The sequence below is a fragment of the Leptonotus elevatus genome, chromosome 9, assembly GCF_054856555.1.
Source record: "Leptonotus elevatus isolate MCC_2025b chromosome 9, RoL_Lele_1.0, whole genome shotgun sequence".
Lineage (NCBI taxonomy): Eukaryota > Metazoa > Chordata > Actinopteri > Syngnathiformes > Syngnathidae > Leptonotus > Leptonotus elevatus.
The window spans coordinates 26,277,022-26,300,670 of NC_141247.1; the positions used below are offsets into that span (position 1 = coordinate 26,277,022).

General features: G+C 48.9%; 5 protein-coding genes across 15 annotated transcripts; 2 read left to right on the forward strand and 3 right to left on the reverse strand.

Moving 5' to 3' along the window:
- Positions 1 to 2,076: 2,076 nt before the first annotated feature.
- LOC147169021 (deoxynucleotidyltransferase terminal-interacting protein 1-like) lies at positions 2,077 to 7,082 on the forward strand. Of its 3 annotated transcripts, none has more exons than XM_086084192.1 (14): positions 2,077 to 2,216; positions 2,299 to 2,393; positions 3,042 to 3,112; positions 3,889 to 3,985; positions 4,061 to 4,159; positions 4,572 to 4,631; positions 4,730 to 4,786; positions 5,294 to 5,352; positions 5,415 to 5,457; positions 5,548 to 5,606; positions 6,031 to 6,091; positions 6,163 to 6,234; positions 6,315 to 6,370; positions 6,451 to 7,082. In XM_086084192.1, the coding sequence occupies exons 2-14, from the start codon at positions 2,340 to 2,342 to the stop codon at positions 6,557 to 6,559; spliced, it is 897 nt and encodes a 298-aa protein (XP_085940318.1). In that variant the 5' UTR covers positions 2,077 to 2,216; positions 2,299 to 2,339; the 3' UTR covers positions 6,560 to 7,082. The 3 variants fall into 3 exon arrangements, 2 of the variants coding, with proteins under 2 accessions (XP_085940318.1, XP_085940319.1); XM_086084193.1 differs by having other exon boundaries at positions 2,098 to 2,222; XR_015095910.1 differs by having other exon boundaries at positions 2,106 to 2,393; positions 6,451 to 6,655; positions 6,727 to 7,082.
- A 307-nt stretch (positions 7,083 to 7,389) lies between these two features.
- polr2j (RNA polymerase II subunit J) lies at positions 7,390 to 9,053 on the reverse strand. Its single transcript, XM_086084198.1, has 3 exons — positions 8,851 to 9,053; positions 8,009 to 8,117; positions 7,390 to 7,605 (listed from the first exon to the last, which is right to left on the reverse strand). Exons 1-3 carry the CDS (start codon positions 8,991 to 8,993, stop codon positions 7,504 to 7,506), a joined length of 354 nt encoding a protein of 117 aa, XP_085940324.1. The 5' UTR covers positions 8,994 to 9,053; the 3' UTR covers positions 7,390 to 7,503.
- A 232-nt stretch (positions 9,054 to 9,285) lies between these two features.
- On the forward strand, positions 9,286 to 13,096 carry LOC147169023 (ubiquitin-conjugating enzyme E2 C-like). Of its 4 annotated transcripts, XM_086084197.1 has the most exons (7): positions 9,373 to 9,532; positions 11,052 to 11,166; positions 11,311 to 11,338; positions 11,873 to 11,959; positions 12,017 to 12,221; positions 12,330 to 12,389; positions 12,913 to 13,096. In XM_086084197.1, the coding sequence occupies exons 2-7, from the start codon at positions 11,066 to 11,068 to the stop codon at positions 12,948 to 12,950; spliced, it is 519 nt and encodes a 172-aa protein (XP_085940323.1). In that variant the 5' UTR covers positions 9,373 to 9,532; positions 11,052 to 11,065; the 3' UTR covers positions 12,951 to 13,096. The 4 variants fall into 4 exon arrangements, with proteins under 4 accessions (XP_085940322.1, XP_085940321.1, XP_085940323.1 ...); XM_086084196.1 differs by having other exon boundaries at positions 9,286 to 9,522; positions 11,873 to 12,221; XM_086084195.1 differs by having other exon boundaries at positions 9,287 to 9,527; positions 11,873 to 12,221.
- A 1,128-nt stretch (positions 13,097 to 14,224) lies between these two features.
- LOC147169024 (regulator of G protein signaling 9-binding protein) lies at positions 14,225 to 18,068 on the reverse strand. 3 transcript variants are annotated; one of them, XM_086085367.1, is made up of 6 exons: positions 17,893 to 18,068; positions 17,141 to 17,303; positions 15,813 to 16,002; positions 15,310 to 15,522; positions 15,073 to 15,224; positions 14,225 to 14,770 (listed from the first exon to the last, which is right to left on the reverse strand). In XM_086085367.1, the coding sequence occupies exons 3-6, from the start codon at positions 15,985 to 15,987 to the stop codon at positions 14,606 to 14,608; spliced, it is 705 nt and encodes a 234-aa protein (XP_085941493.1). In that variant the 5' UTR covers positions 15,988 to 16,002; positions 17,141 to 17,303; positions 17,893 to 18,068; the 3' UTR covers positions 14,225 to 14,605. The 3 variants fall into 3 exon arrangements, with proteins under 3 accessions (XP_085941493.1, XP_085941495.1, XP_085941492.1); XM_086085369.1 differs by lacking the exon at positions 17,141 to 17,303; XM_086085366.1 differs by having other exon boundaries at positions 17,141 to 18,068.
- Positions 18,069 to 18,157: 89 nt separating this feature from the next.
- Positions 18,158 to 23,394, reverse strand: LOC147169025 (E3 ubiquitin-protein ligase RNF182). Of its 4 annotated transcripts, none has more exons than XM_086085364.1 (8): positions 23,186 to 23,394; positions 22,954 to 23,098; positions 22,203 to 22,315; positions 21,984 to 22,137; positions 21,237 to 21,313; positions 20,253 to 20,400; positions 19,089 to 19,315; positions 18,158 to 18,516 (listed from the first exon to the last, which is right to left on the reverse strand). In XM_086085364.1, exons 2-8 carry the CDS (start codon positions 23,000 to 23,002, stop codon positions 18,304 to 18,306), a joined length of 981 nt encoding a protein of 326 aa, XP_085941490.1. In that variant the 5' UTR covers positions 23,003 to 23,098; positions 23,186 to 23,394; the 3' UTR covers positions 18,158 to 18,303. The 4 variants fall into 4 exon arrangements, with proteins under 4 accessions (XP_085941490.1, XP_085941489.1, XP_085941491.1 ...); XM_086085363.1 differs by having other exon boundaries at positions 22,203 to 22,355; XM_086085365.1 differs by lacking the exon at positions 22,954 to 23,098 and having other exon boundaries at positions 22,203 to 22,355.
- Positions 23,395 to 23,649: the final 255 nt, after the last annotated feature.

Sequence of the window (23,649 nt, forward strand, 5' to 3'; positions counted from 1 at the left end):
CTGCTCCCGTCGCAAAGGACTCGCTCCCATTATGGAGTTCAGCTACATTTAAATTTGTTTTTATTTTATTTTAAAGCGTATGGAAAGAAAAATGTCAATGGCTACACAAGTGGAACCTGACATTAGCCTGATTGCTCTTTGCGATAAGAGCAAAGAGTTCTCCACAATGTCCATCTCGCACTCATTTGATTGGGACATTCAGTACAATACTTCAAGCTGATTGGGCAACAGACGTCGACCAAACTTTAGGTTTTGACCAATCACTGCAGCAGATAAGAACAAAACAAAACGAATATCTTTTACCAGCTCCGAATGCACAAAGCGCCTCTCACTGCAGAACTCTGTGAGTAATTGTGCAAGAACACAATTAAAGGCAGCGTCCATGTTGTCTTTGTTTGTTTCCCACGACCTCGGGCGCTTCTTGTTTTCATCACGGCCGCAAATCCCGCCTCCAAACGCAATCGGTACAAGATGGAGTTTGTCAACAGGAAAATATCGCCAGAGGTCAGACACAAGTGTGGATGGGTCCAAGACCCCCCCCCCCCACCCCCCACCCCCCACCCCCCGCCTTGATCTGCCCTCGGGAACTTCTGATCCGGTCCCGTCCCAATCCCGCGATTAAAAGTAATGTTGAGCCCCATCCCGGGATTCCTGAGAGGATGTCAGTCTCGAGTGTGTTGAAATCAATCCAGCAAGTTTTGTTTCTGTAGTTTTTGATGACCCCTGACCCAGCAGCCGTACTTGCATGAAATGTTTTCTTTTTTCAGGATGCGAGCGAGGACAACATGGACGTTGTCAAGCTGAACCGGATGCAAATACGTCATCCTGTTGATTTGCTCTCTGTAACCCCTTTGTTGCTTTGTGTGTGTGTGTGGTTTTTTTTTGCTTTAGCTTTAGTTTTGCATTGTTCTGCAGTCTGACTACTGTATTTACTTTAGAGTGTGTGTGCGGTTTTTTTTTTGGGGGGGGGCAGCGTACAGTGTTTCTTGCTAAAATAGGACGGCAGACTTTTTCCCACTTGTATAAAGAAAAATGAACAGCTTGTCCAATGAAGTTGAGACTTTTTACACGTTTTCACATGAAACGAAGAGAAAGTCGCACGTGACCGTTTGTGTTGTGATCTTTTCAACCCTCTTGTGATTTTGAATTCCAACCGACGCCAATCAGCTGCTTCTTTATTTTTCAGCTTATTGGCTGGCTGAGCGCAATGAGAAGACGCGCCCTTGTAAATACCAAACTTGGAACTGCAGAATGTACATATATGGACAAAATGCAGTTGGACTCGCAGTAAAGATATATTCTCATCCTTACCACTTGTCCTGCCTTCGTCAAATTGCATAACTTCAACGTACATAACTTCTACTTTTGCATTAAAGGAATATGATTTTAAAACGACAACTTGACTTTACATTGTATACAAATGGACAATTCGAGCAGATTTGTCAAATATTTCATCACATTTTGAAATCCAAATAATCCTCACAAATCAAGTTCCAACTATCCAAAGGCCGACGCTTTTCAATGGACGGGAAGATTCGTTCATTTCATTTCTGACCGCAAGCAACGAAAATCTCACGATTCGCCGTGCGTGTGTGTGCCTTTGGCTTTACGACCTTGTGGGGCCCAAGCACGCGTCTTTTCCCAGGTTGAACTACCATTGTGGGGACCGACTTAAAATTGTGGGGACCCCACAAGTTCAGACCTCTTTTTGAGGGTCAAGACTTGGTTTTAGAGTGTAGGTTTGAATTGGGCTATGGTGGAGGTTAGGGTGAGGAATGCGGGTAGGCAATCATTTTTGATGGTTAGTGTTAAGGGGAGGGGCTAGGAAATGCATTTTGTCAATGAGAATCCCCCCACTATGATATAAAGACAAGTGTGCGCGTGCGTGCGTGTGTGTGTGTGCGTGTTCCCCTTTTTTTTCATCTGGTGGGGTAAAGGAAGGTCTGAAATGGGCTGTCACTGAATGAGTTTGAATTGTTGTTACAATATTTGTATTTTGTCTAATTAATGTTTGAGGCGTTACAGCGCTTGAATGTGGTAAACAACACCGGATGTCGCAAATTGCGAAGGCAGCAACCCACCGGAAGCGGCCGGTGTTTGACAGGCTCAGCTAACTTGACAAAAGCGGAAGTGAGCTGTTGCGTCGTCTCTCCGGGAACTGAAAGTCACTTCAAGTGACTCACTCGACGGAGAAATTATTACAAATAACCTTTGCGGTTAGCGTAAGTCGTCATATTAGCCTTTAAACGACGCTTGGCCGGAGTTACATGTAAGCCTTTTACCCCTGTCCGCCTTTAGCTGTTGTTAGCCTAGCCGCTTGCGAGCTGAAGGATTTTGCGATGGAAGACAAACAAACAAACCGGACGCAGCCGGAGGACGGAAGCCAGCAGCCGGTAAGATGGACAGACCGGGAAACGCAGCTTCTTCTTTCAAAGCGACAGATACTTCTTGGCTACTGATTAATGCGAAGGGCTACCAGTTTGACTCACATTTCTCACATTGTTGCCTAACTGATTTAATCGGCCGATATTAACTCTTAAAAAAAACGCCAGTTTTTTAATTGTATTTATTTATTTATACATTAACATGTCAGTACATCATAAAAATAAAGATGATAAGGCAATGATGCGTGAGCGGAAACTCCAAAATAGATGGAAAATGGACTCTTTATTTTTATGAGAATTATCTCTGTTGTAAAATTAAACAAATACGAAAAAACAAAGTTTTGTAAAATAGTCAAATGTTCTGCCAGTACCTTTTATATTTGTATTATTGTAAATGTTAATGTAACTAAAAATACGTTTTATATTCATTATGAATCGGTTATCTGCATTTTAATCTGCCAAATAACTTAAGAATAGTCATTATAGGTTGTAATTAGCAAGCGTTAATGATTTCTCATAATAATATTTCCTTGGGGGGGGGGGGGCTACCTGACACCTGCGGGCACCACGTTGGTGACCCCTGAGCTCAGGCGCCCCTGTGCACCAATGCCGACTTGAATTGGCGAGTGGCGTCATGTTTGTTTGTGCTCGTTTCAGAATCCGTGGAACTTGATGATCAAACACAGACACGTTCACCGGAGAGGACGGCGCTCACACATGGCCGTCAGGTAACCAACCGCCGTCTCCATTCTTGCCAATTGTGCAAAGTAGGAATTGATTTTCATGGGCGGATGGCGACCTTCATCTTTTGGCTCCAAATTTGGCCACTCCCACGACGTGGGAGGAAGTCAATGCGGAACTGTCAGTTAGTACTCGGCGCTAATTCTGTGTTTTTATGCTAACAAATGTTAGTTTATTTAGTAGTAAAGTTCATCTTTTCCTTTTAACATGTATTTCTTTTCTTTGACTAATAACAAAACGTCATGGCTCTCAAACAAGTCAGCCCAGGAAAATAAAGTCGTGAAGCATAAATAAGATCAATGATTACAAAATGCAAAGTATGAAGCAAAATTCTTTGCAATCAACTGCACAAGGAACAAAGTTAAATGCTAATACAAACAAAAAGTGTCCTTCCTTGTGTTCGTGTCGATTGATCTTCATTGCGTGTGCAGTTGATTTTCCCGCCACATGATGAGTTTGAACTCCGCTTTGACTGAACCATTGCAAAAAAACAAAAACAAAAAATGGAGGACATTAATAGTTGGGATCCAATAAAAGAAAAAATGCTTATTGAGATATTCATATCTTCAAATTCGACACTTGACCCACTTTTGGGGTGAATTGATATTTTTCACTTTCTGGTGTGGCGTCGCATCCGCCGGAAAATGGGCAAAATGCGGCTGCTGTGGATTTGCGTTGTCTTCTGGCGACTTGCTGAACTTTGACCGGCTGACACGGCCTCGTGCGTGCGTGCGTGCGTGCGTGCGTGCGTGCGTGCGTGCAGTTACACAGACCCGCAGGTGTCCATGGATCTCCTGAGGGCCGTCCTTCAGCCCAGCTTCAATGATGACATCATGGCCGTGTTCCGGAAATACCACAAGGTACGAGACGCGCGTGCGCGCGCGCGCGGCTGCTAGCGTGTGACGACGGACGGGCTTGTGTTGTCGTGGGCGCAGTTCTTCGAGAAGGCGGCGCACAACGTGAAGGAGAACGTCGGGGACGAGGTACGCACGGATCACATCATCAAAGACGCCTGCCGGAATCTTCTGGAACACGTAAGACGTCGCGTGTCCTCAGCTTGCTGTCTTCAACGCCACTTTGGATTTGGGTGTGATTGTGTTCTGACTTTGTGGTTTTGTGTGAAATGAGGCGTGTGCGTTTGTTCGCATTTGTGAGTTTGATTTTGTGGAGCAATTTGGGTTGTCCTCGTCCAATCACGGGATTTTCAGCTGATCGCCAAAATGTGGAATCAAAAATGTCAATCATTGTTTTATTGGACTTCAAGCCAAAAATGTGTTTGATCAATCACACAAGTATAATATTTGCACGCAAAATCAACTGATTTGGACTTGGGAGCAAAAAAATAAAATAAAATAAAAGATCGGGACATTCTGGCAGCAATGACGACAACGACTTCTTTGTGTGTGTGTGTGTGTGTGTGCGTGGTTGCCATGGTTACCACCACAGGCCAAAGTTTTGTTTCCGGAAAGCGAGGTGAAGAAGTCGAGTTGCGATGTCAGCATCAAGGTGCGAACCATCTCAGCGCCGGATGAACCCTTCGCGACCTTTGCCGAGTCGTCTTCAAGTCTGTTTGTTTGTTGTTGTTGTTTTTTTGTGGTCCGCAGCGGTCTCGAGCTTACGACGAAAACTGCAACCAGAGAGCAAGTCCAGTCCTCAAAAAGGTTCGTTGACGTCGTTGGACGCCAATCCGTATTGCAACTGGTCGCCAACACTTGGAAGCTTGTCTTTATTGACAAAATGTTTGTCGGTTCACTTTTCAAATCTTGCATCAGCAAATGAAAACTTCCAACAATTTGTTTCCGTCAGTCAAGCAGAAAATTGAAGTTGACAGTTTGAAATTCGTCTTCTATCGGCTGTCGCGTTTTCAAAAAGGCCGATATCGGTGAAAACGTATCGATTATCCACCCAATGAAATCGTATGGAAATTTGAACGTGTGCACTCGTTTTCACACCTCGAGAAAAAAAAACATTTGAGAAGGCGGCAAAGACGGCGGCGCTTGAAGGCCGACGTGCGCAATAGGGCGAGCCAATCATTTTGGATGGCTGGGGTTCGGGGGAGGGGCTAGCAAATGCATCAGGTTAATGACATGGCCCCATAAAGATAGCACCGTGAGGATGTGTGTGCGTGTGCCAATCAAGCACGTACTGAGGTTTCGTTTTGTCCTCAGAGGAAGAACCGCGCGGGCGGCGTGGCGGCTGATCGACCGTTCAACGTTTCCTCCACTCAGTGAGTATGACGGCACGTGATGAAGATGAAGATGAAGATGATAAGCGTGTGTGTGTTGTCAGCGTGAAGGCAAAATGTGACGCCATCAAGAAAGAAGGACCCAAGGTAGCGTGCCGGCCGGCCGGCGCACTTTTGCTTCTGATCATCATCATCATCATCATCAAGTGATGAAGAATTGTTGTTTGTGGCGTTTAGTGGGAGCCGTCCAGACTCAACGAAAGCAGCACTTTTGTTTTGGGCTCCAGAGCCAACAAGTAAGTTTGTCGCCGAAAAAGACGCAGTTTAGCAATCTTTTCTTTTCTTCTTTTCTTTTTTTTTTTAACAGGCAAAAACAAGCAACATTTTGTCAAACACGTTTTGTTCCGTTTTTGATGAAGCTTTGAAACGGATTCCCGCACGGAAACGCCGTCGGTCGATCCGCGGAGGCCCGACTGCGTCACGCTTGATTATTCAAATGATGGCTGGAAAATCGAAATGACTTTCCCGCTGGCCGATCGCAATCGGCAGCCAATTTGGTCCACCTGAAATAAAAAAAATCTAACCACAATGAAAAGACATCTCTTAAGGAAAAGGCAGAAAGAATAGAATCCAATAAATAATCAAATGTTAGCTTTTAAACGTCTTATTTAATTGGAGCAAAACGCTCACGTTACAAAAAGTCGTTCTTTTGTGTCACAGGGCGTTGGGGATGGGCGGGACCAGAGGGCGGATCTACATCAAACACGCCGACCTCTTTAAGGTAAACGCGCACACACGGACGGCGCGCGTGCGACGGCGGTGGCGGTAACATGTGGCGTGTGCGCTCGCCAGTACGCGGCCGACACCAAAGACAAGCAGTGGCTGGCCGAGCGTCATCACATGAGAGCGACGGGCGGCAAGATGGTGAGGCCGATCGGCGCTTGCGCCAACCGCCGCGCCGCAAACACTAACCGTTGCACCTGTGCCCTCGGCGGCGGGCGCAGGCCTACCTGCTGATCGAGGAGGACGTCCAGGATCTGGCGCGCGGCGCCGATTACAAGTGAGTGGCGCCGTCGCGCTCCGTCGCCGCCGTAATGTGCGCGCGCTTGCCTCACGGTGTGCGCGTTGGTGCGCGCGCAGGGATTGCCCGGACGTGAAGATGGACGAGATGAAGCCGTTCTCGGTTCCTCTGTGGATGGTGGAGAAGATGCAGCGGGCCATGGAGGCGCAGAGGGACGCCGATGTCTGAAGCGCAAAACAACAACAACAACAGACAACAAAAGACAAAATGGCAAAAAAACGAATTGGCAGTTGTCAAAGTTTGGCTCTCAGGCGCCCTCTGATGGTATGTAAAAGAATGCAATGAATTCTCGCCGGCCCCCAAATCGATTTTCTTTTCTTGCCTGCATGTTGCAGAAAAATGCAGCAGTACCTAAAACTGTCCTTCCTTCTGTTGGCGCTTGCAAAGCAGCTCAATGGTGCACTAGCGCCCCCCGCTGATGTTTTTCTTCCACTGCAACAAAGTGACTGACAAGACCCCCCCACCCCCGCGTAATTTTGTGTTCAAGATGGCTGCTTTCAGGATAGAAATACGCTCTGTTCTGATTGGCTAGCCGTCACCACGACGATGGCCAAAAGTGGCCAAGTCGGCGCCCAACGGTTTCGCTTCCTCTGCCGGCAAGATGGCCGCACGCGCATCCACACAAGCGTCCGTTCAGAGTGCACGCGATCCGCTCGTCGGGTCTGATGTTGATTAAACGTGTTGAATTTGGGGGGAATTTTGATTTCTTTCTGCAAATCAAAGAAAATGTCCGCCCTGCAACAAAGGCGTCTTCCTTTGCGGTTTTTGGGACGTCAGGTCCGCCATCCTGCACGTTTCCCTCCTCTAACACACCTGATTGAAACGATCTGCTCAACCGAAGCCCGCTGGTGATCCTGATCATTTGAATCAGGTGTGCTGAAACGTAGACCGCTTGCAGGATAGGGGGACACCTGGTGAAGAGGATGACCTCCCCCAAGGCTGTCAAAAGCCTTAGCTTAGCTCCGCCTCCAGCACGGAACAAAGTGCAGACAGGAAGGTGGTTTCGTCCAACTTTATTCGACTTTGCAACACAAAAGTTGTACACATTGGTGACTATTTACAAGGTTGGGGGTGGGGGTGGGGGTGGGGGTGGGGGTGGGGGCGAGGGGGGGTCACTCGATGCCATCTTGTTTGTCTTTGATGGCCACCCGGAAGCGTTCCTCCAGCAGGGACAGCTCGCTGATCAGGTCGGTGATGGCGTTGGTGAAGGCTTCCTGACGCAAACCACATAACCAGCGGCGTGACGTCAGGACTCTCAGCGGCTCGCGAGAGCGGCCATCTTGCGCTGCCACTGGGACTGACACGCGCGGCGAGTCATGAGCGCCTCGCCGCGAAACCATTCGACGCTTTGCGTCCACCGTTCAGGCGACATCATCTCCGTGTGGCAAATTGTGACTTACAGAGGTTGGGTTTACATTTTGCATGCTGACAAAATCTTTGAATTATTGAAAATATTGATATTGTGAGCAACGAAAAGCACACGTAGCGTTTCTCTCAGTCTTGTTGGTACAAGCATACGCCACATTTTTGGCAGTGCGCTTGCCAGTGGCAACACAAGATGGCCGCCGGTGTGAGTCCATCATATACTAGTCGGTGAGACGTTGGCGTGTGCGTTACCTGAGGACTGTAGTCGGGCGTGGTCTGCACCCTGATGACGATCTTGTGCTCGAGAGGATGAGGAACTTTGTAGCCGGCGAAGAGAACCTGAGGATCCTTCAGCAGCTGCCTGGCTCGCAAAACGGCAAAATGGCGTCGTCATCAACATTTCCTCTCATCAGAACATTTTGTACGCGGCTTTGCATTTGCTTGAAAAGGCATTTTTGACATTTATTTGGAAGTCATGGATTTGTTATGAGAAGCAAGTCAATAGGATGATCCCAAATGCAACTTTTATTGTAACAGCCATATTCGAAAATGCTTCTATAATCACAGGAATATTATTACTGGTGGGAAATTCTCGATTCATTGGCGCAAAATGTGACTTGTTCCTTTGAAATTTCTTGTAACAAATTGTTAGTGAAGTAGATCGAAAGAGAAGAACTTGGCGGACGTAGTAATAATAGAATAATAATAGAAGAGGCTGGCAACGTTTGTTTCCGCCATAGTGCGCAAGGTGCCAATTTGTTGCATTCTATTCTTTGCCACTAAACTGTACACTGTCCCTTGAAATATGTTAGGCTGCTGATGCCTCTTTTGGGTGGCAAAATGAAAAGTTGCAAGAAGCACGACTCACGGCAAAATAAGCGATTCTCAGCAGCCTGCTCATCACGCTGGCTAGCGGCCAACCCACCGTAATCGCGGTCAAATAGGCAAGCATATATCGCCGCGGCGATGACCAATCAGAGTCGATAACGGAAGCAGGAGAGTTGCCGGTCACGGTCAAATAACCATTGCCTTTGTTTTGTTTGTGATCACGGAGGACGAGCAAGTGTTCAGTGGCGTATCCGCAGGCTTCTTACGCTCGTATGATGTTTCCCAGCGTGTGGTCCTCCTTGTTGAGCGTGAACAGACACGAGTTGGGCACTTTCGTGTCCTTGGTGATGGTGATCTTCTTCTCGCCCTCGAACAACAAGAACGACTCGAAGGCGGGAGGCGCGTTCATGTTGGCGGCTGAGCCGAGCGAGTGACGAGCCGAGTCGAGCGGGATGGCGGAAGTACTGCTTTCCGCAAACGGCCGCTTCCGTTTGCGTAGCGCCGCTCAGCGGATTGGAGCGCGAATCCCATTTTCGATTTCGATCGGGTTTGGGATTGCAATGCAGCGTTTGTTTGCCCTCATTTGCAACGTCAGCCATTTCTTTATATATTGTCGGCTAATCATGTAAATGCTGTATATGAAATAAATACATACATAAATTGTGTGCGTATGTGTATAGATGACCTTCTCCGGTATTTAGGTTCATCTACTTCCGGATGTTTGTTGGCCAATCCCGACGGCCGCCTCTTGAAGCAGGTGATTTCATTGGCTAGCGAGAAGACGTTTGTATTTGAAAGTCGGCCGCCGATTGGCTCAGCGCGCCGGTTGCCGTGCGTTTAAATCAGGAGCGCCAGTGAGTTCCCTTGGCCGAGTCTGGCAGCTTTTCGTCTTTTGCTTTCTTTTGACTCCTCTTGAGCGCCAGACGCCAGACGCTGAGGTGAGGTGAGGTGAGTTGAGTTGAGTTGAGTTGAAGAAAAGCAAGCGCTCGATCGTCCGCTCGCGTGAACGATGAGCTCAAAACTGTTCGCCAATGCGCTAGCTTGACTCGCTTAGCCGATTGAGCTAACGGTCGGGTCGGGTCAACGTTCTTCTCACTTGGACGGTAACCGAACAAAACCCCCAAAATGGACTCCGTTCAGCGCCAACGTCCACGTCGTTCCAGTCCTTCAAACGTTTTGGCATTACACGCTTATCTCGCCGTTTGGTTTTCTTTCGCCCGGCTCAGTAATAAGTTTGGCGTCGCGGTTCGACTTTGACCTTTCAAACCCTTTCACGCAAGAAAGACGTTCACCTTTCGAATTGGGCTGCCAAGGTGGCCTATAAAAGCCTTTCCAAGATTCACTTTGCCACTTGGCAGTGGTTGTTGTGTCGTAGCCGGCAACATTCCTGCTAGCGTTACTTTTGCCGTGAGCGTCTTTTTGGCATGATGTGTGTCGGCTGCTGGGAATCTGTTATTTTGCCGCGATTCATGGACTGCCTCGCCTTTCTCCCTTTTGTCGGACCCCGGCACTGCCCTCACAGCAGTTCAAACCTATGCAGCAATCGCGTCTTGTACTTCAAATGTGGACAATTCATCCACGCGCCGCCAATCCAACTCCAGCGCAGTCCAATGTGGCAAATCAGGCCTCAATAAGGCCGTGAAACAAAAGCGCTTGTGGACAACCTCTTCAAAATACAAATCAATCCCGAAGTACAGAGCAGTATTTGAACCCGTGACGCAGCACCTTCGAGGTGAAGCTAGTTTTGTTTCGATTGGATATTCGGCAGACATCGGTTCGAGGCCGGGAGGATGTGAACTGCATCCGCTTTTCAAAATGAAAGATCTGGCGTCGAAAAAGCGGTTGCAAATATGTCTCGCACGTTTTCATTTATTTCCTCTCATGGGATAAAATAATAATTTTTTGTTTACCGTCCTGCACGCTTTGGCGTCAATATGTCACAAACTGGAAGCTAGTGGTCTAAAAAGCTAAATTGATTGAGCTAAAATATTGCCAAATAGAAATGTATAGGAAAAAACAAAGAACTCAACCAAAGCAAGAGTCGTATTTGGTAGCAGGCGGCGGCGCACAGCACTTTCATCTCACACCGATTTTGAGGAAATGGGTCACATGACTTAATTCAAATGCTCATTTTTATATTAGTCGATATTCTCTGTCGTCTTGCGTTTAAGCAGATTGATTTTCTTTGGCTTTTTCCAGAATAAGACATTTTGTAAACATTTATTTTTTACTTTGGAAAACGATCAACATTTTACAGGAAAGCCAGGAGTCGAATGGTCGCATTTGCCCCGATATCACTTTGAAATCAGGTCCCGTCTTTCAAGCCAGGAGTTGAAATTGTGGACTTTTTTCCAATCGGATTCTTCGCAAACAAATTCAAGTGGCCGTCGCTGGCGTTTCTCGATACTCAGCTCGTTTTCCACGTTTCACGTTTGTCTTTCATGGCATTGTTGTTGTTTGCGTTCAGCTCAAAGCCGACCGATGGCCTCTCAGAACTTGGACCCCGCCGCCTCGGCCGGCGCCGCCGCCATGAAGGGCAGCGAGGCTGGCGGCAACCCCACCAAAGGATCCGTCACCAAACGGTGAGAACGCCATCTTGCATCTCGCCGCCCGTCTTGCCGGTCGTCGGCGCTCGCTCGTGTGCGTCAAACGGCTTTCCGAAGCGCGCTTGTCATCCCGAGCTCAACGTGGTGTTGACTTTCGCTTTCGCTTTCGTTTTGTTGCAGGCTCCAGCAGGAGCTGATGACGCTGATGGTGAGTTTTCTTCTTGTTTCATGTTGAGATGTCGACCTCACTCCACACCACACGGGGCAGTGTTTCGCTACAGATGCCGCATGTGCGCCATTGCGTTCCAATTGGTGATGCAATTGGTGGACAATGTTGCAATTTGGAGCAAGCTCATACATTTGGCATAAAAAATAAATCAATAATTAGAAACACTATGATCAAAATAATTAGCGCTCATTAGCTTCTTCTTCTTTTTTCTTTTTTTACACGATACCAGAACACAAACAAAACAATGTGGCAGATTTTTGCAAATGTCCAACAGTCAAATGTGAACTAATTCTATTTTGACGATGAATCCGTTATCGGGCTTTTATTCCCCAGTATTTAAGCGCTGGCCTCCAAAAAATCCTTATTGGAAAATCACAGATGCGACTTCTTGATTTGAAGATGAAGCATCTGGAACAGTTAGCGTGCTAATAGTCGACGTTTGAACGTTTGAACGTTTGTAATTGGAAGTTGAAGTGGTTTGTTGGTGCGTGCGTGCGTGCGTGCGTGGCGCAGATGGCGGGCGACAAGGGCATCTCGGCCTTCCCCGAGTCCGACAACCTCTTCAAGTGGGTGGGAACCATCGACGGCGCCTGTGACACGGTAGGTGACGGCGAGCCGCCGGCCGACGACCGCCGGCTGACGACTTTGACGCTGCAGGTGTACGAGGGTCTGCGCTACAAGCTGTCGCTGGACTTCCCGGCCGGGTACCCGTACCAGGCGCCGCGCGTGCGCTTCCTGTCGTCGTGTTTCCATCCCAACGTGGACGAGCACGGCTTCATCTGCCTGGACATCCTCAAGGACAAGTGGTCGGCGCTGCTGGACGTGCGCGCCGTCCTGCTGTCCATTCAGAGCCTGCTGGGAGGTAACGCGCCGCTCGGCTCGGCTCGGCTCGGCTCGGCTCGGCTCGGCTCGACCCGCCCCGCCCCTCCCCGCCTCGCCTCACCCGCCTCCTCTTGGTTTTTCCTTCCAGAACCCAACAACGAGAGTCCGCTCAACATCAAGGCCGCCGAGCTTTGGCTCAATCAGGAAGGTGGGTGGAGCTACATCCATTTTGTGTCAATGCTTTCCGATGATGTCTCGATTAGAGTTCACAAAGGTGAGGAACGAAGTGGCTTAACCTGCCGATCGCCAGATTGATCATTGTGATTGGCTCAAGGCAGTTGTCCACGATATCAATCTGGGACTTCTTCGCGGTGATTTGCTCGGGAAAGGCGGGACATTCGGTACAATACTTTGAGCCGATTGGACGTCGCGACATCTTGTAAACGTTTGTTTTGACCAATCGCGGCCACGGATGAAAATCTTCGGGAGTTTGCGAACTCGCAAAGGTTCCAAGTGGCCGGCAGATAAAGAAAATGGCCGCCAGAAGTGGAAAACTGCCGCTGGCAAAACAAGCGACGTCTTAACAACATTTTCAAAGAGAAAGTCTCGTTTTCGCGGTTCTCTTTTGGTTGTGAGCAACAATGTGAGAAGTGACGATCGCTTTTCAGCTCGTCAACGTGAACAACTCGTGCTAATTGACGTCTAATCTTTTTTCTTTCTTTTTTTTTCAGCCTACAAAGCTCATCTGCACTCAACGTACCAAAAGTGAACCTGCTCTGCTCTTTTCCTTTTTTTAACTTTTTTTTTTTTTTACTACAAATCCAACCTGTGTGTTTTTTTGTGTTTGTATAATATTTGTATGTTTGTTTGCCTTTTGTTGCCACAATAAAGTTCACATTGCATGTGTCTTTTCAACATTCTTGTTTTCTGGTGGACAAAATGTTTCATTCTGACTTTTTCTCCAAAGCAGCAGTCGGTCAATCGTGTTGTTGTTTTTTTTTTCATGAGCTCCTTCTGGCAAATGAGGCTGAAGACGACGTCTTGTTTTGTTGGCAGCAGCAGGGGGCGCTCACGAGCGGTTGACATTCTACCCGGCTGACTGAATGTTGTGTGTTGTGTTTTTAGCTGTGGTGTGGTGTTCCACAAGGTTGTATGTTGGGGCCCCTGCTGTTTTCATTCTGTTTGCTGCCCCTGGCCTCCATCATGGAATTTCTTTTCCCAGCCATGCGAGCGACCGTCAGTTCAGGATGTTCTCAATTTCTTTTCCTTCATAGCCCCAACTGGGTCACATGACCGCGTGCTATCATGTTGCCCTTCATACACTTTTCTTTTTCGCTTCTTTTCATTTTCTTTCTTGGTCTCCTCCCAGTTGAACTGCACCGTTTGTTTGTGTCATATTTAGCGCCATCTACCGGTGAACTCATCATTTTAAAAAGCCACTATTGATTTTCTTAATATGTTAAAAAAAAATATATATATATATATATATGCTATCACATCCATTTACATTGTTTTTGTTCTGTAATGGAAGCAATTCTTTGACATAGGTGGCACCAGCCCTCACAGATGGCCGCCATCTTCCTGCTACAGACGCCCAAAGGACAACTTGGCGAGCGTCGAACCCAAGGGGTCGAACGCCGCTTCCCTTCCGCAGCTGGCGCCTGCAGGTGGTTGTCGCCGAGTCCCGTCATTCATCCCCTTCTCATTTGCTTTTACGAGCTCCTCCCACTAGCCGCTCTTGTTCGCCGCTTCGGCCTTCGTCTCCTCCCAAATCTCGCTAGCCGTTCTTGTTAGCCGCCTATGTCTCCGACTAACTCCCGCTAGCCTCTCGTTAGCTGCTCCTGCCTATGTCTCCTTATTCTTGCTAGCTGCTCTTGTTAGCCGCCAATGTCTCCTTATTCTTGCTAGCTGCTCTTGTTAGCCGCCTATGTCTCCCAACTAAAGGCTAATGTTAGAAGACCATCTTTGTCTTCCGCGTGTTGGTTGTTTTTCGGGTAGCGAGAATGTTGATTTTCTGAATACAGACTGGAGATCGGTGAACAGTTCCTTGGAAGGATTTATTTTACAGAATATTCCGGTTACTTATGAATGACAGACAAATGGCTGCTTCTCATCACAAGTGCCAAGATTGCTGACACTTACAACATTCTTCTACTATCTAGAAGGGCGGTACTGTCACATCGCCCAATCAGCTAAAAGAATCCTACTGGAAGTCCCGCCTCTCCCGATCAAATCTCCCTGGAGCAGTCCCACGTTGCTCCTCAATCTGGTTCTTGTCAGGTTGCCCGATGATCGCTCACGGCGCGTTGCTTGAAAAACCAACCCGAAACTGGCCCACGTCACATCCAAGCGGCGGCCAGCAGGTCGGATGTCTTCCGGTTTCTGTTGAACCGAACGGCGCCGGAGTTGTGAACGGCGCCGCAGCTACGACCAGGCGCAGCCGAGGCCCCAGCGCGTCGGCGGACGGCAGCAGGCGGACGGCGCGGCGACGGCGCTCGCCAGCGCCTCCTCCGGGTCGTCTTCGGGCTCGTCCGGGGCGTCGCCGCACAGCGGCTGCGTGGCTTCCACCGACCAGAACGCCACCGGAACCTAACGGACACAAGCCGCCGCCTTTCCATCAGAGGGTGCGTGTGCGTGTGCGTGTGCAGGTAAAGGTGGTGCAAAAGTGGTTGGAGAAAAGCTGAGGCTGTCATCCAATGAGCTCGCCTTAAACGAGCTCTTTTGATTGGTCCAAAATAAATGGTGGCGTGTTCCAGCCAGGAAGGACTTTTGCACCCAACTTGGACCTGCGCAGCAGATTTTACGACCACACGTTGTCTTTTCTACAAATACAACTTACGATGTTTTGATACTTTGCACCAAATGTTCCTCCATGTTGTGTGTGCGCTCACCCTGAGCTGCATGTCGCTCATCATGGCCTCCAGGCCGTCGAGGTGTTGCTGAAGTCCCGCCTCCTGGTGGAGCTCGTCCTCGTCGGCGGCCAACCGGGGCGTCTGAACCGAGGCGGCCCTCGCGGCCACGCCCACCACGCCGTCCAGACACCCTGAAGGCGGCAACGGGTCACATCGTTATCAGTCCGCCGATCATGAGGGTGGGCGGGGCCGATCATGAGGGTGGGCGGGGCCGACCTGTGTTGACCAGCGAGCGGCGGTCTTTTTGCTGCCCCAGCGGGAAGCGTCCAATCAGGTCGCCGGCCTTGCGTAGGTCCCGCAGGAAGTTCTCCACGGCGGACAGGAAGTGGACCCACACGCGCTCCAGCGCTCGCCGCTCCGCAGAACCGGCAGGACCCGCGGGACCCGAGTCGCAGTCGGACAGGAGACGTGTGAGATGGCGGGACAGACCTCCGTGCAAAAAAAATAGAAATAAAATAAAGACCAACCCCTCAAATACGGACGGGTGAGTGCTTGAGCTGCTGTGTGAGTCAGTGAGTTCGTATGAGAGAGCGTGACATGAGTGAGTCAGTGAGTTTAGTTTCGTTTTGTGAGAGGGGCACGTGTGAGTAATCAATTAGGATGTGAGAGAGGCTACACACGACTGGGCAAATGAATTTGTAGTGTGAGAGAGGGGTACGTGTGAATGAGTGAACAAATGGGATGCGAGAGAGGAGGAGAGCATGCGAGAATAGTGTCACCGTTGGCGATGTTTGTGGCGAGCGTCCTGGCGTGTTGGATTTCCTGCCGCAGGAAGCCGCAGTCGGCCGAACTTCCCAGCGACGCCGCCAACTGCTGGAAACAGGAAGTGACGCGCACCAGCGTCTGGAAGCAGGAAGTGACCCGCGCAAGCGTCTCCTGGGCGCGCTCGCCCATGATGACCTCCAACCCCTGCGCCCAATCATCATCATCGTCATCATCGTCATCAGCGGAAAGGTTCGACTCGAAAAGAGCGACTTTTGTTTTCTCTTTCTCTTCTTGAGTCGTCAGCAGTCGAGCAAAGCCCAAATTTGGTCGCTTGTCACAATCTGCAGACATTTTTTTATTTTTCTTCACAATTGTTTTTCGTGAAAAAGTGCTACTGCCACCTACTGTAGACTATGTGTAATTACACTTTATTGTTGTACATTTGTGAGAAGGCATCAACACCTTTGAATAAATGTGGTAAATATGAGCAGAGGTGAGCATTCCGTCAATACGGACGGGACGGTCCGTCAATACGGACGGGACGGTCCGTCAATGCCGTCCGTCATTTTGTTGGCGACTGACGGGTAGCAATTGACGGATTTAGCATTGACGGAAAAAGGTTTTCGTCCATCAATGTAATCGTCAATAAATTTGGCAATCCGTCAATGACGATGTCCCATCTATTGACGATTGGCGGACGCTCATTTGAGGCGCAACCGACGAATGAGGGATCGACGCTTGAGTTCGAAATATTGACAGATTGACGATGACGCGAGGTTGTCCCGACAGTTGACGGATGCTGAATGGCGGACGCTCAAAATTCATTGATTGGTTATAAGAAATGCAAAACGCTGACATAAGTTTGACGTTGGCATTAAGCCAAAGGTAACGAATTTTTGCAGTTTGTCACTGCGGCATCTGTGTCAGGCTCGTTCACGGTGCGAGTGCGATCTTGAGTGCACTCCACTTGGCCGCTCCTCGGCGGGGACGCGCATGACATCACCCTCCAGCACTCCAGCCCCTCCCCAAAGAAACCGCGGGTCCGCGCACACGCTACTATAAAGGGAAGATAACTGCTGATAGATGCGGTCGGAGTAAAACGGTCAGGGCTCTTCGTACTCATCTGGACATTGGTGGCGCATGCGTGATGTCGAAAAAAGCGACAATATTACCTTTTTAAACGGCACAATGCACCTTTAACACGTGCAACTTAAACTATGTCATTATGTGAAATTGACCCGATTCAAATGTGACATTAATCCCATTCTCGAAATGTGAAAAGGAGAACTTCCCTGAAGGAGGTCGTCATGACCCCAGCACCAAAAAAACAAAAAGATGGTACCTGTCCGCAGTCCGGCCTTCCTCTTCTTCTTCCCGCTTGTTTTGTAATCCTTCTTCTGGTTCTCCCGGCAGCCTCGGATCGTCTTGACGATCGTCTTGGCGATCATCGTCAAGACGATCGTCTTGACGGCAGCTGAGGCCGGCAAGTCGCGGCACGTTTTACGCTGACACCCAAAAACATTCTCTTTGTGACATGGTTCGAACTGTGTTTGTTTGTTTTATTCACTTTCATTCTCATCTTGTTACACACAAATGTTAGCTTCTAGCTACCAACCTAGCTTAGCAACAAGACCAACGTTCGTTTGTTTTTCTCTCTCCATTGATCGGGCAGGCTCTCTTTATGGGCTTTTTGAGGCTCACCCGACATTTATTGGTACTTTCTTGCTTGACCCCATCTTACTGCTTATTTTCTTTTTTTTCTTTTTCAGGAGAACCCCCTTCACCGGAAAAACATCCTCTCCACCTCCAGCTCTCATTATTTGCACAACTCCATCTTATTGTATTCCCTGCTTATTTGATTTAGTATTAATTTTATTATTTAGAAAACAAGATTTGTTTTCTTGGTTGACGTTTTGAATTATTTACGGATTTTTGGGGCAACCTTTTTTGGGGGCTTTTCTGTTTGTTTGATTAAAGCTACCGCCCGCCCGCCCGCCTGCCTCCTTTGTGCTAAGCTAGGCTAGCAGTACGTCCGCTGTGCTGGTGTGATGCGCGTGACAGTTGGAAGTCGAAAACCAAAAAAAGAGCACGCACCGACCGTCAGCTTGCTGTTATCCCAAAAGTCGTCGCCAAGCCTGACGTCATCAATAGGCGACCAAATCCTCACGTGTTGCTTTCATTGTTTCAAATGAACAACTTGGACGTCAGGGCGAGCAAATGCAACGCGCCTTCGCTTGAAACTGCAGAAGGTGCGCTCCATTTGAGACTCATATTATTCATTTGGCATACCGAAGCACATGATCCCGCAGAGGGAGACATTTGTGTGTATTGTTTTTAGGACCGTGGCACTGCACCCGGGGAAGAACAAGTTCTCAGAGATAGAAGATGTGACCAACAAGGTCAAGGGCAACATTCCAGTCTCTTGAAATGGCAACTTCTGTTGCAAACGACTGTTTCGTGCGCGCGGCATATTTCTGTTGCAGCCTGCAGCCATCCTGACGGCCGCTAGTCGTCGGCCGCAGATGCGAGTGCGACGGCGGCGTTGCCGCGACGACGGCCGGCAAACGCCGCCAGGAGCTCGTGACACAAGCAATGGCAGAAGCCGTAGAGGAGCAGCAGAAGCAGCGTGGACGGAACCAGGCTGACCAGAAGCGCGCCCGGCCACAGGTGAGCCATCATCAGCAGGTAGATGCCCACCGGAAGCGAGCTGAAGTACACCTGAATCAAAGCGCGCGCGCGCACACACACACACAAACGGGACATGAGCACCAGCTTGAAAGCACGCGAGTGGCATTAATGTGCGTGCGCAGGTTGCGGCAAGATTCTGACACCCCCGAAATAAAACAGCTCAAGTATTTGTACTCGAGCCTGACCAATTAATAGGTCAATTTATTTATTGTTTTGGTCCATTTTTGCAGACCCCCCCCCCCACACACACACACACATTCACTTAAGATAATGATTTCTTTTTCATGTGAAAAATGGGCCCAAAAAAATCTACAGGTTTGTGCTGTGTTTTTGTTTTTGTTTTTGTTTTTGTTACCACGTTACGACATAAGGAAAAGATAATGACATTCAAACTAGCATTTAAAATGCAGATTTTGCTTTCTGTTGTAAACGTAAACACTAAAAGAAAAACGTTCAAATGTTCAAGTTCAAGTTGTTTTGCTAGTGACATATTTTTCCAAACAAATCGTCCGATGAATCGGTGAGCAGGTTTTTTTCCCGCCAAATCTCATCATCGGCATCGGCCTGAAAGAAATCAAATGGCTCTGCCCGAATGGACTGACCATGCACAGCGCCCCCAGCAGGCAGCGGGGAAAACGGCGAGACGTCCAGGAGCCGCACTTGCTGGCGGGAAGGTCGCAGGTCAGCGAGTCCTGACTGGGGCGGCGCCGGTACAAAGCCACCGCCGCCGCGTTGAGGGTCCTCAGGGGGTCGGAAGGCGGCGACTCTGCCGGCAGCGCCACGATGGTGATCACCAGGCAGTCGGAAGAGCTCGGCGCGCGCTCCGCACCTGAACACCACACGCGCACGCACACCTTGAAAAGGCCACCGCGGCAGAAGCGAAGCTATCGCGCTGCCCTATTTGACGTCAGCCCTTTTCCCGCCACTGCTGCATGGGCTCCCTCTAGTGGTCCGCCCGCAAACAAATCCAATTCCAGTTGGGTCGCACCGCAATTTTTCTTTGTACATTGGCAGCAGCCAATCATATCACGCGCATAATTTCCCTAATACACCACAAATAGGTGTATTATGGGGGACAAAGGAAAAAAAATTCACAAAATCTTGTTCGTGTAAATGTTTGTGTTGAGTCCACTGCTTAAAGGAGCGCAACATGCTAATTGGCATTAGCACGAAGCTAGCGGGCCGAAAGGCGAAGCCATGTGGCGGTTTGACATATATGACGGAGTCAACAGTATTGACCGGCCGACGTCGTTCCAACATATTGATCATTTTGTTGAAAGAAACGGGTTGCAGGTCAAAGGTCGGTGAAATGCTAAAAACTGTTTTCCCCACAAGGTGTTGACTTGCGCATGCGCAATGGTGGCCTAATGGGAAAAAACAACACTTGGATTTTGGTCGACATTTTACTAGGGATGTTTGATACCCCTTTTTTTTTCAGACCGATACCAGTGGGAGTACTCAACTCTTCAGTCACTGATACAACTTTTGCTATATCAAATTTGCCTCCCAAAAAACAATGGCACATCATTTACTATAAATCTCCAAATGGTATGAAATTGATGGCAATTTCCTCTTGGTCTCATTTCTACTCACTGACTGCCACAAGAGGGCAGCCTGTACTGCCATCAGCCGGCGTCACCACAAGCGAGCGTGTCCAATGTGGCGCCGGGACCTTCAAATACGGCCCGTCGCCACATTGGACCTTAAACCTCATCATCCAATCCAAAGTCTTTCATTCCACGCCGCGTGTCGATCGATGACGTCACCTGTCAGCGAGTTGGGGCTGAGCACAACCTCCCCGTGCGGGACTCCTCGTCCTCGTCCTCGTCCCCGTCCTCGTCCTCCTCCGGGCCGAGCTCGCTCGCCACACGACAGGACCGCCAGGATGTGGCGGTCGTCCTCCATTAGCCACGCCTCCACTCCACGAGAAGCACAAGAGAATTTCCCAAATCACAAAAGTCTTCATATTTCTTGTCTTGTTTTACTTGTGCTGAAGTTTGGCCAAACAAAATTACTAGAAAACAAATATAGACCCAAATGATTCCATTCCAGGAAGGGGGGGGGGGGGGCTTAAGATGAATGAATACGGTATTTATTTTCTAATGTATAAATATATTGTATTTGAGGAAATACTTATTTTGGGGTGCAGTAAACAAAAGCCTTCCTGTTTTTATTTGACTATTTATTGTTCTATTGAAGAGTTTGTTGATGTTTTTAACACGTGACGTGAAACATCAAGCAGACGTCTTTCACTTTTGCTTGTAAAACTTGATGATGGCTTGAAGAAACATTTCAAATGTCATGTTTGGCTTCTGTTGTCCTTGCGTGTCTCCCTTGGCCTTAAGCGTGTCATCCCGCCCTTCCTCGTGTCAACCAATCAGTGCCCTCAGCCACCTGTGTCTCGCCCAGGTGTGTCCTGTTGTGTCATTAGCGTTTGTGTATTTTGTCAACTTCATTGTCTTTCCTCATGTCATGCTGCCCGTTTTTGCCTTGTTGTTCCCCCCATGTTTTGTTTTTCCTTGCAATTTGGATCTGGCTTTTTGTTTTGTCGAAATTAGAATCCCTTTTTGCCTTCACCTTCGCCTCCTCGCCTTGACATCAAATGGAAAATGTCTTTATGTCTTTTCTAAATTTTGAATGATGTGTGGCGCCGAATCAACTCTTCATTCATCATCATCATCATCATCATCATTGTTCAAGAAAAAGGAAGGCGAGGGGTGAGGAAAAGAATGAGGAGGCGCGGCCTTCACCTCCTCCTGCGGCAGGTGAGTCTGGTGCCGGCAGAAGGGACACGTGAGGACGCACGTGAGGACGGACGGCGACTCGCCTGCATGAGACAACAGCAAACATTTGCACTCAAAACATTCTTTCCCTTCTTGTTGCTTGCATATCAACATCATAGAAATACCATGCATTGTTATTATTATTATTATTATTATTGTTGTTATTATCGCTTCAACTCGGTCCACCGTCTCCCACGCACACGACCTATCATGACAGTTTCCAGATCTTGCCATGGAAACTGATGACCTTTCCGCTGCATCTTTACCGCAAGAGCGCCATCTAGAGGAGTCAAGCAAATCCCAAGTGCTTCACGAGGCGACATTTTGCCATCATGAGCTTCACCGACATCAATTGCAGCGACAACAAAGGAGCTTCGAGACTTTCCCGATAGCTTCAACTTGCTCTTATTTATTTATTTTTATGACGAGTCCGTTCCTGGTTTGCTCAGTCATTTGTCCAAAGAAAAAGAAAAATGTTGCCCAAAAAATGGACCGAGCAAACTTTTTGAGTGATTTAACCCAACATTTTATGATAAACGGCTTTTTAACGTCATAAAAAGTGGGATGAAATCAAACGAATAACCCTAGAAAAGCACTATATAAATCAGATTTATTTTATTTTATTATTATTATTAAAAAGTTGGGCAATTTCAAGTTGAGCGGCCGCTGACATGTGACGGGATAAGCAACGATTGGCCGCGGGTGCCGACTCACCCGCGTCCAGCATCCTCTTGAGACACTTGGCGCACACGCGATGCAGACACGCCAGAACTTTGGGTTTGCGGCCACGAGCGTCGTAGCGATTGTAGCAGATTTTACACTCCAGCTCGTCCAGCGTCACCGCCAGCGACTCCGCCCACGTCGCCATCTGCACGCGCCGGTCGTTATAGCGACGGAACATCTGTAACTCGAACCTCCGTCGCTCGGTCTCACCTCGCCGAGCGACTCCCGGCCGGGCTGTCGGCTCATTCCGTCGGTCGTGCGAGGCAGAAGACGCGCGATGTCGCTTGCTGGTGACGTCATCCACGGCGGGGACGCGCGTCCATCTGCGGGACATCGGCAGCAGTCATGGCGGTTTGCAACATCCTGACGACCAAACGCACACCAGGACATTTTGCTCTCTTTTCATACGGCAGCCTTCTGCATGATCACGCGCGCGCGCGCACACGCACACACGCACGTATATTTATAGTGGCACGTTGCAGTTATGTAAGCGCGTCAAAGGGGACACGATGGACGTTGCCACGGCAACAGCTTCATCTAAACAGCCAATAGGACGAGTCCAATTTGGTCGGTGGCATTCTGTTATCAAATCAGATCCCCTCTTTGAGGAAAAGGGCCTCAAAGAGGGGATCTCTGATTATGCCACTGCACGTTGGAGGTGACGCAATTCATCAATTCATCTCGACAAATAAACATGGCGAGACCTTGTTGACGTTAAAATGGTCCAAAGCCTCCAATTTCAAACTCAGCAGAAAATCTTTTCCGATTTCTTTTTTTTCTCCCAAAATAAGACACATGCAAACTTCTGCTTTGACTTTGGAAAAGAGAGAGAGAGATCCGTTTTTTTGCCGATTTTCTGTCGCGTCATCAAACCTTTTCTGAGAGTCAATCAATGTCCCGTTTGTGAATAAAGGGACGGAAATGAACAAATGTTTTTCACCAATGAATCGAAACATCTCACCATTGGCGCATTCACTTTCATTGGAGCCAGACGGAAGCTGTGACGTCATCACTGGACGCGTGACGTCATCAGCGTCCAACAAGCCGCAGCGGGTGTCTTGTTGATATTCGTCTTGCGGGAGATCTGTGAGCACCTCCAGGTGACCCTAACGAAGTGCACGGTGCGTGCGCGGCGTGTGACGTGACGCCACGTTATGCGACCAAACCTGCACACGGCGGGTTCGCGCGATCACCTGATGCGCGTGCGTGCGGGCGGGGACGACTTGTTGTCAGCTGTCAATCAATCACTGCCGTTGACGTAATCGATCCCTCGCTGGTTCGCGTCGTCCGTCACGCCAACTCGTTCGGCCTGCCCGGTGGCGCGCGTGCGCGTGCGCGAGCGCGGCGGCGACTCTGCGGCTGCGGCGGCGGCGCGCGGGATCCCTGGTGGTTACCATGACAACTGGCCCGCAGGGGGCGGGAGGACGGCGCGTACCTCCGTCAATCAATCGACACGCGAGCACCGAAGGACGTTTGTCCTACAGTGATGACGTCATCTTTCTGCAACGGAGCCACACTTTGCTTTTCATGTATTGAAGCTTGTCAATGTTGTGGCGGCGTACATTGTAATTCCTCCAAATGGACACAATTTGACGACAGTCAGTGCATGCATAAATTCCGGCCCTAGCAAAAAATGTCGCCTAGCAGAAAACTTCTC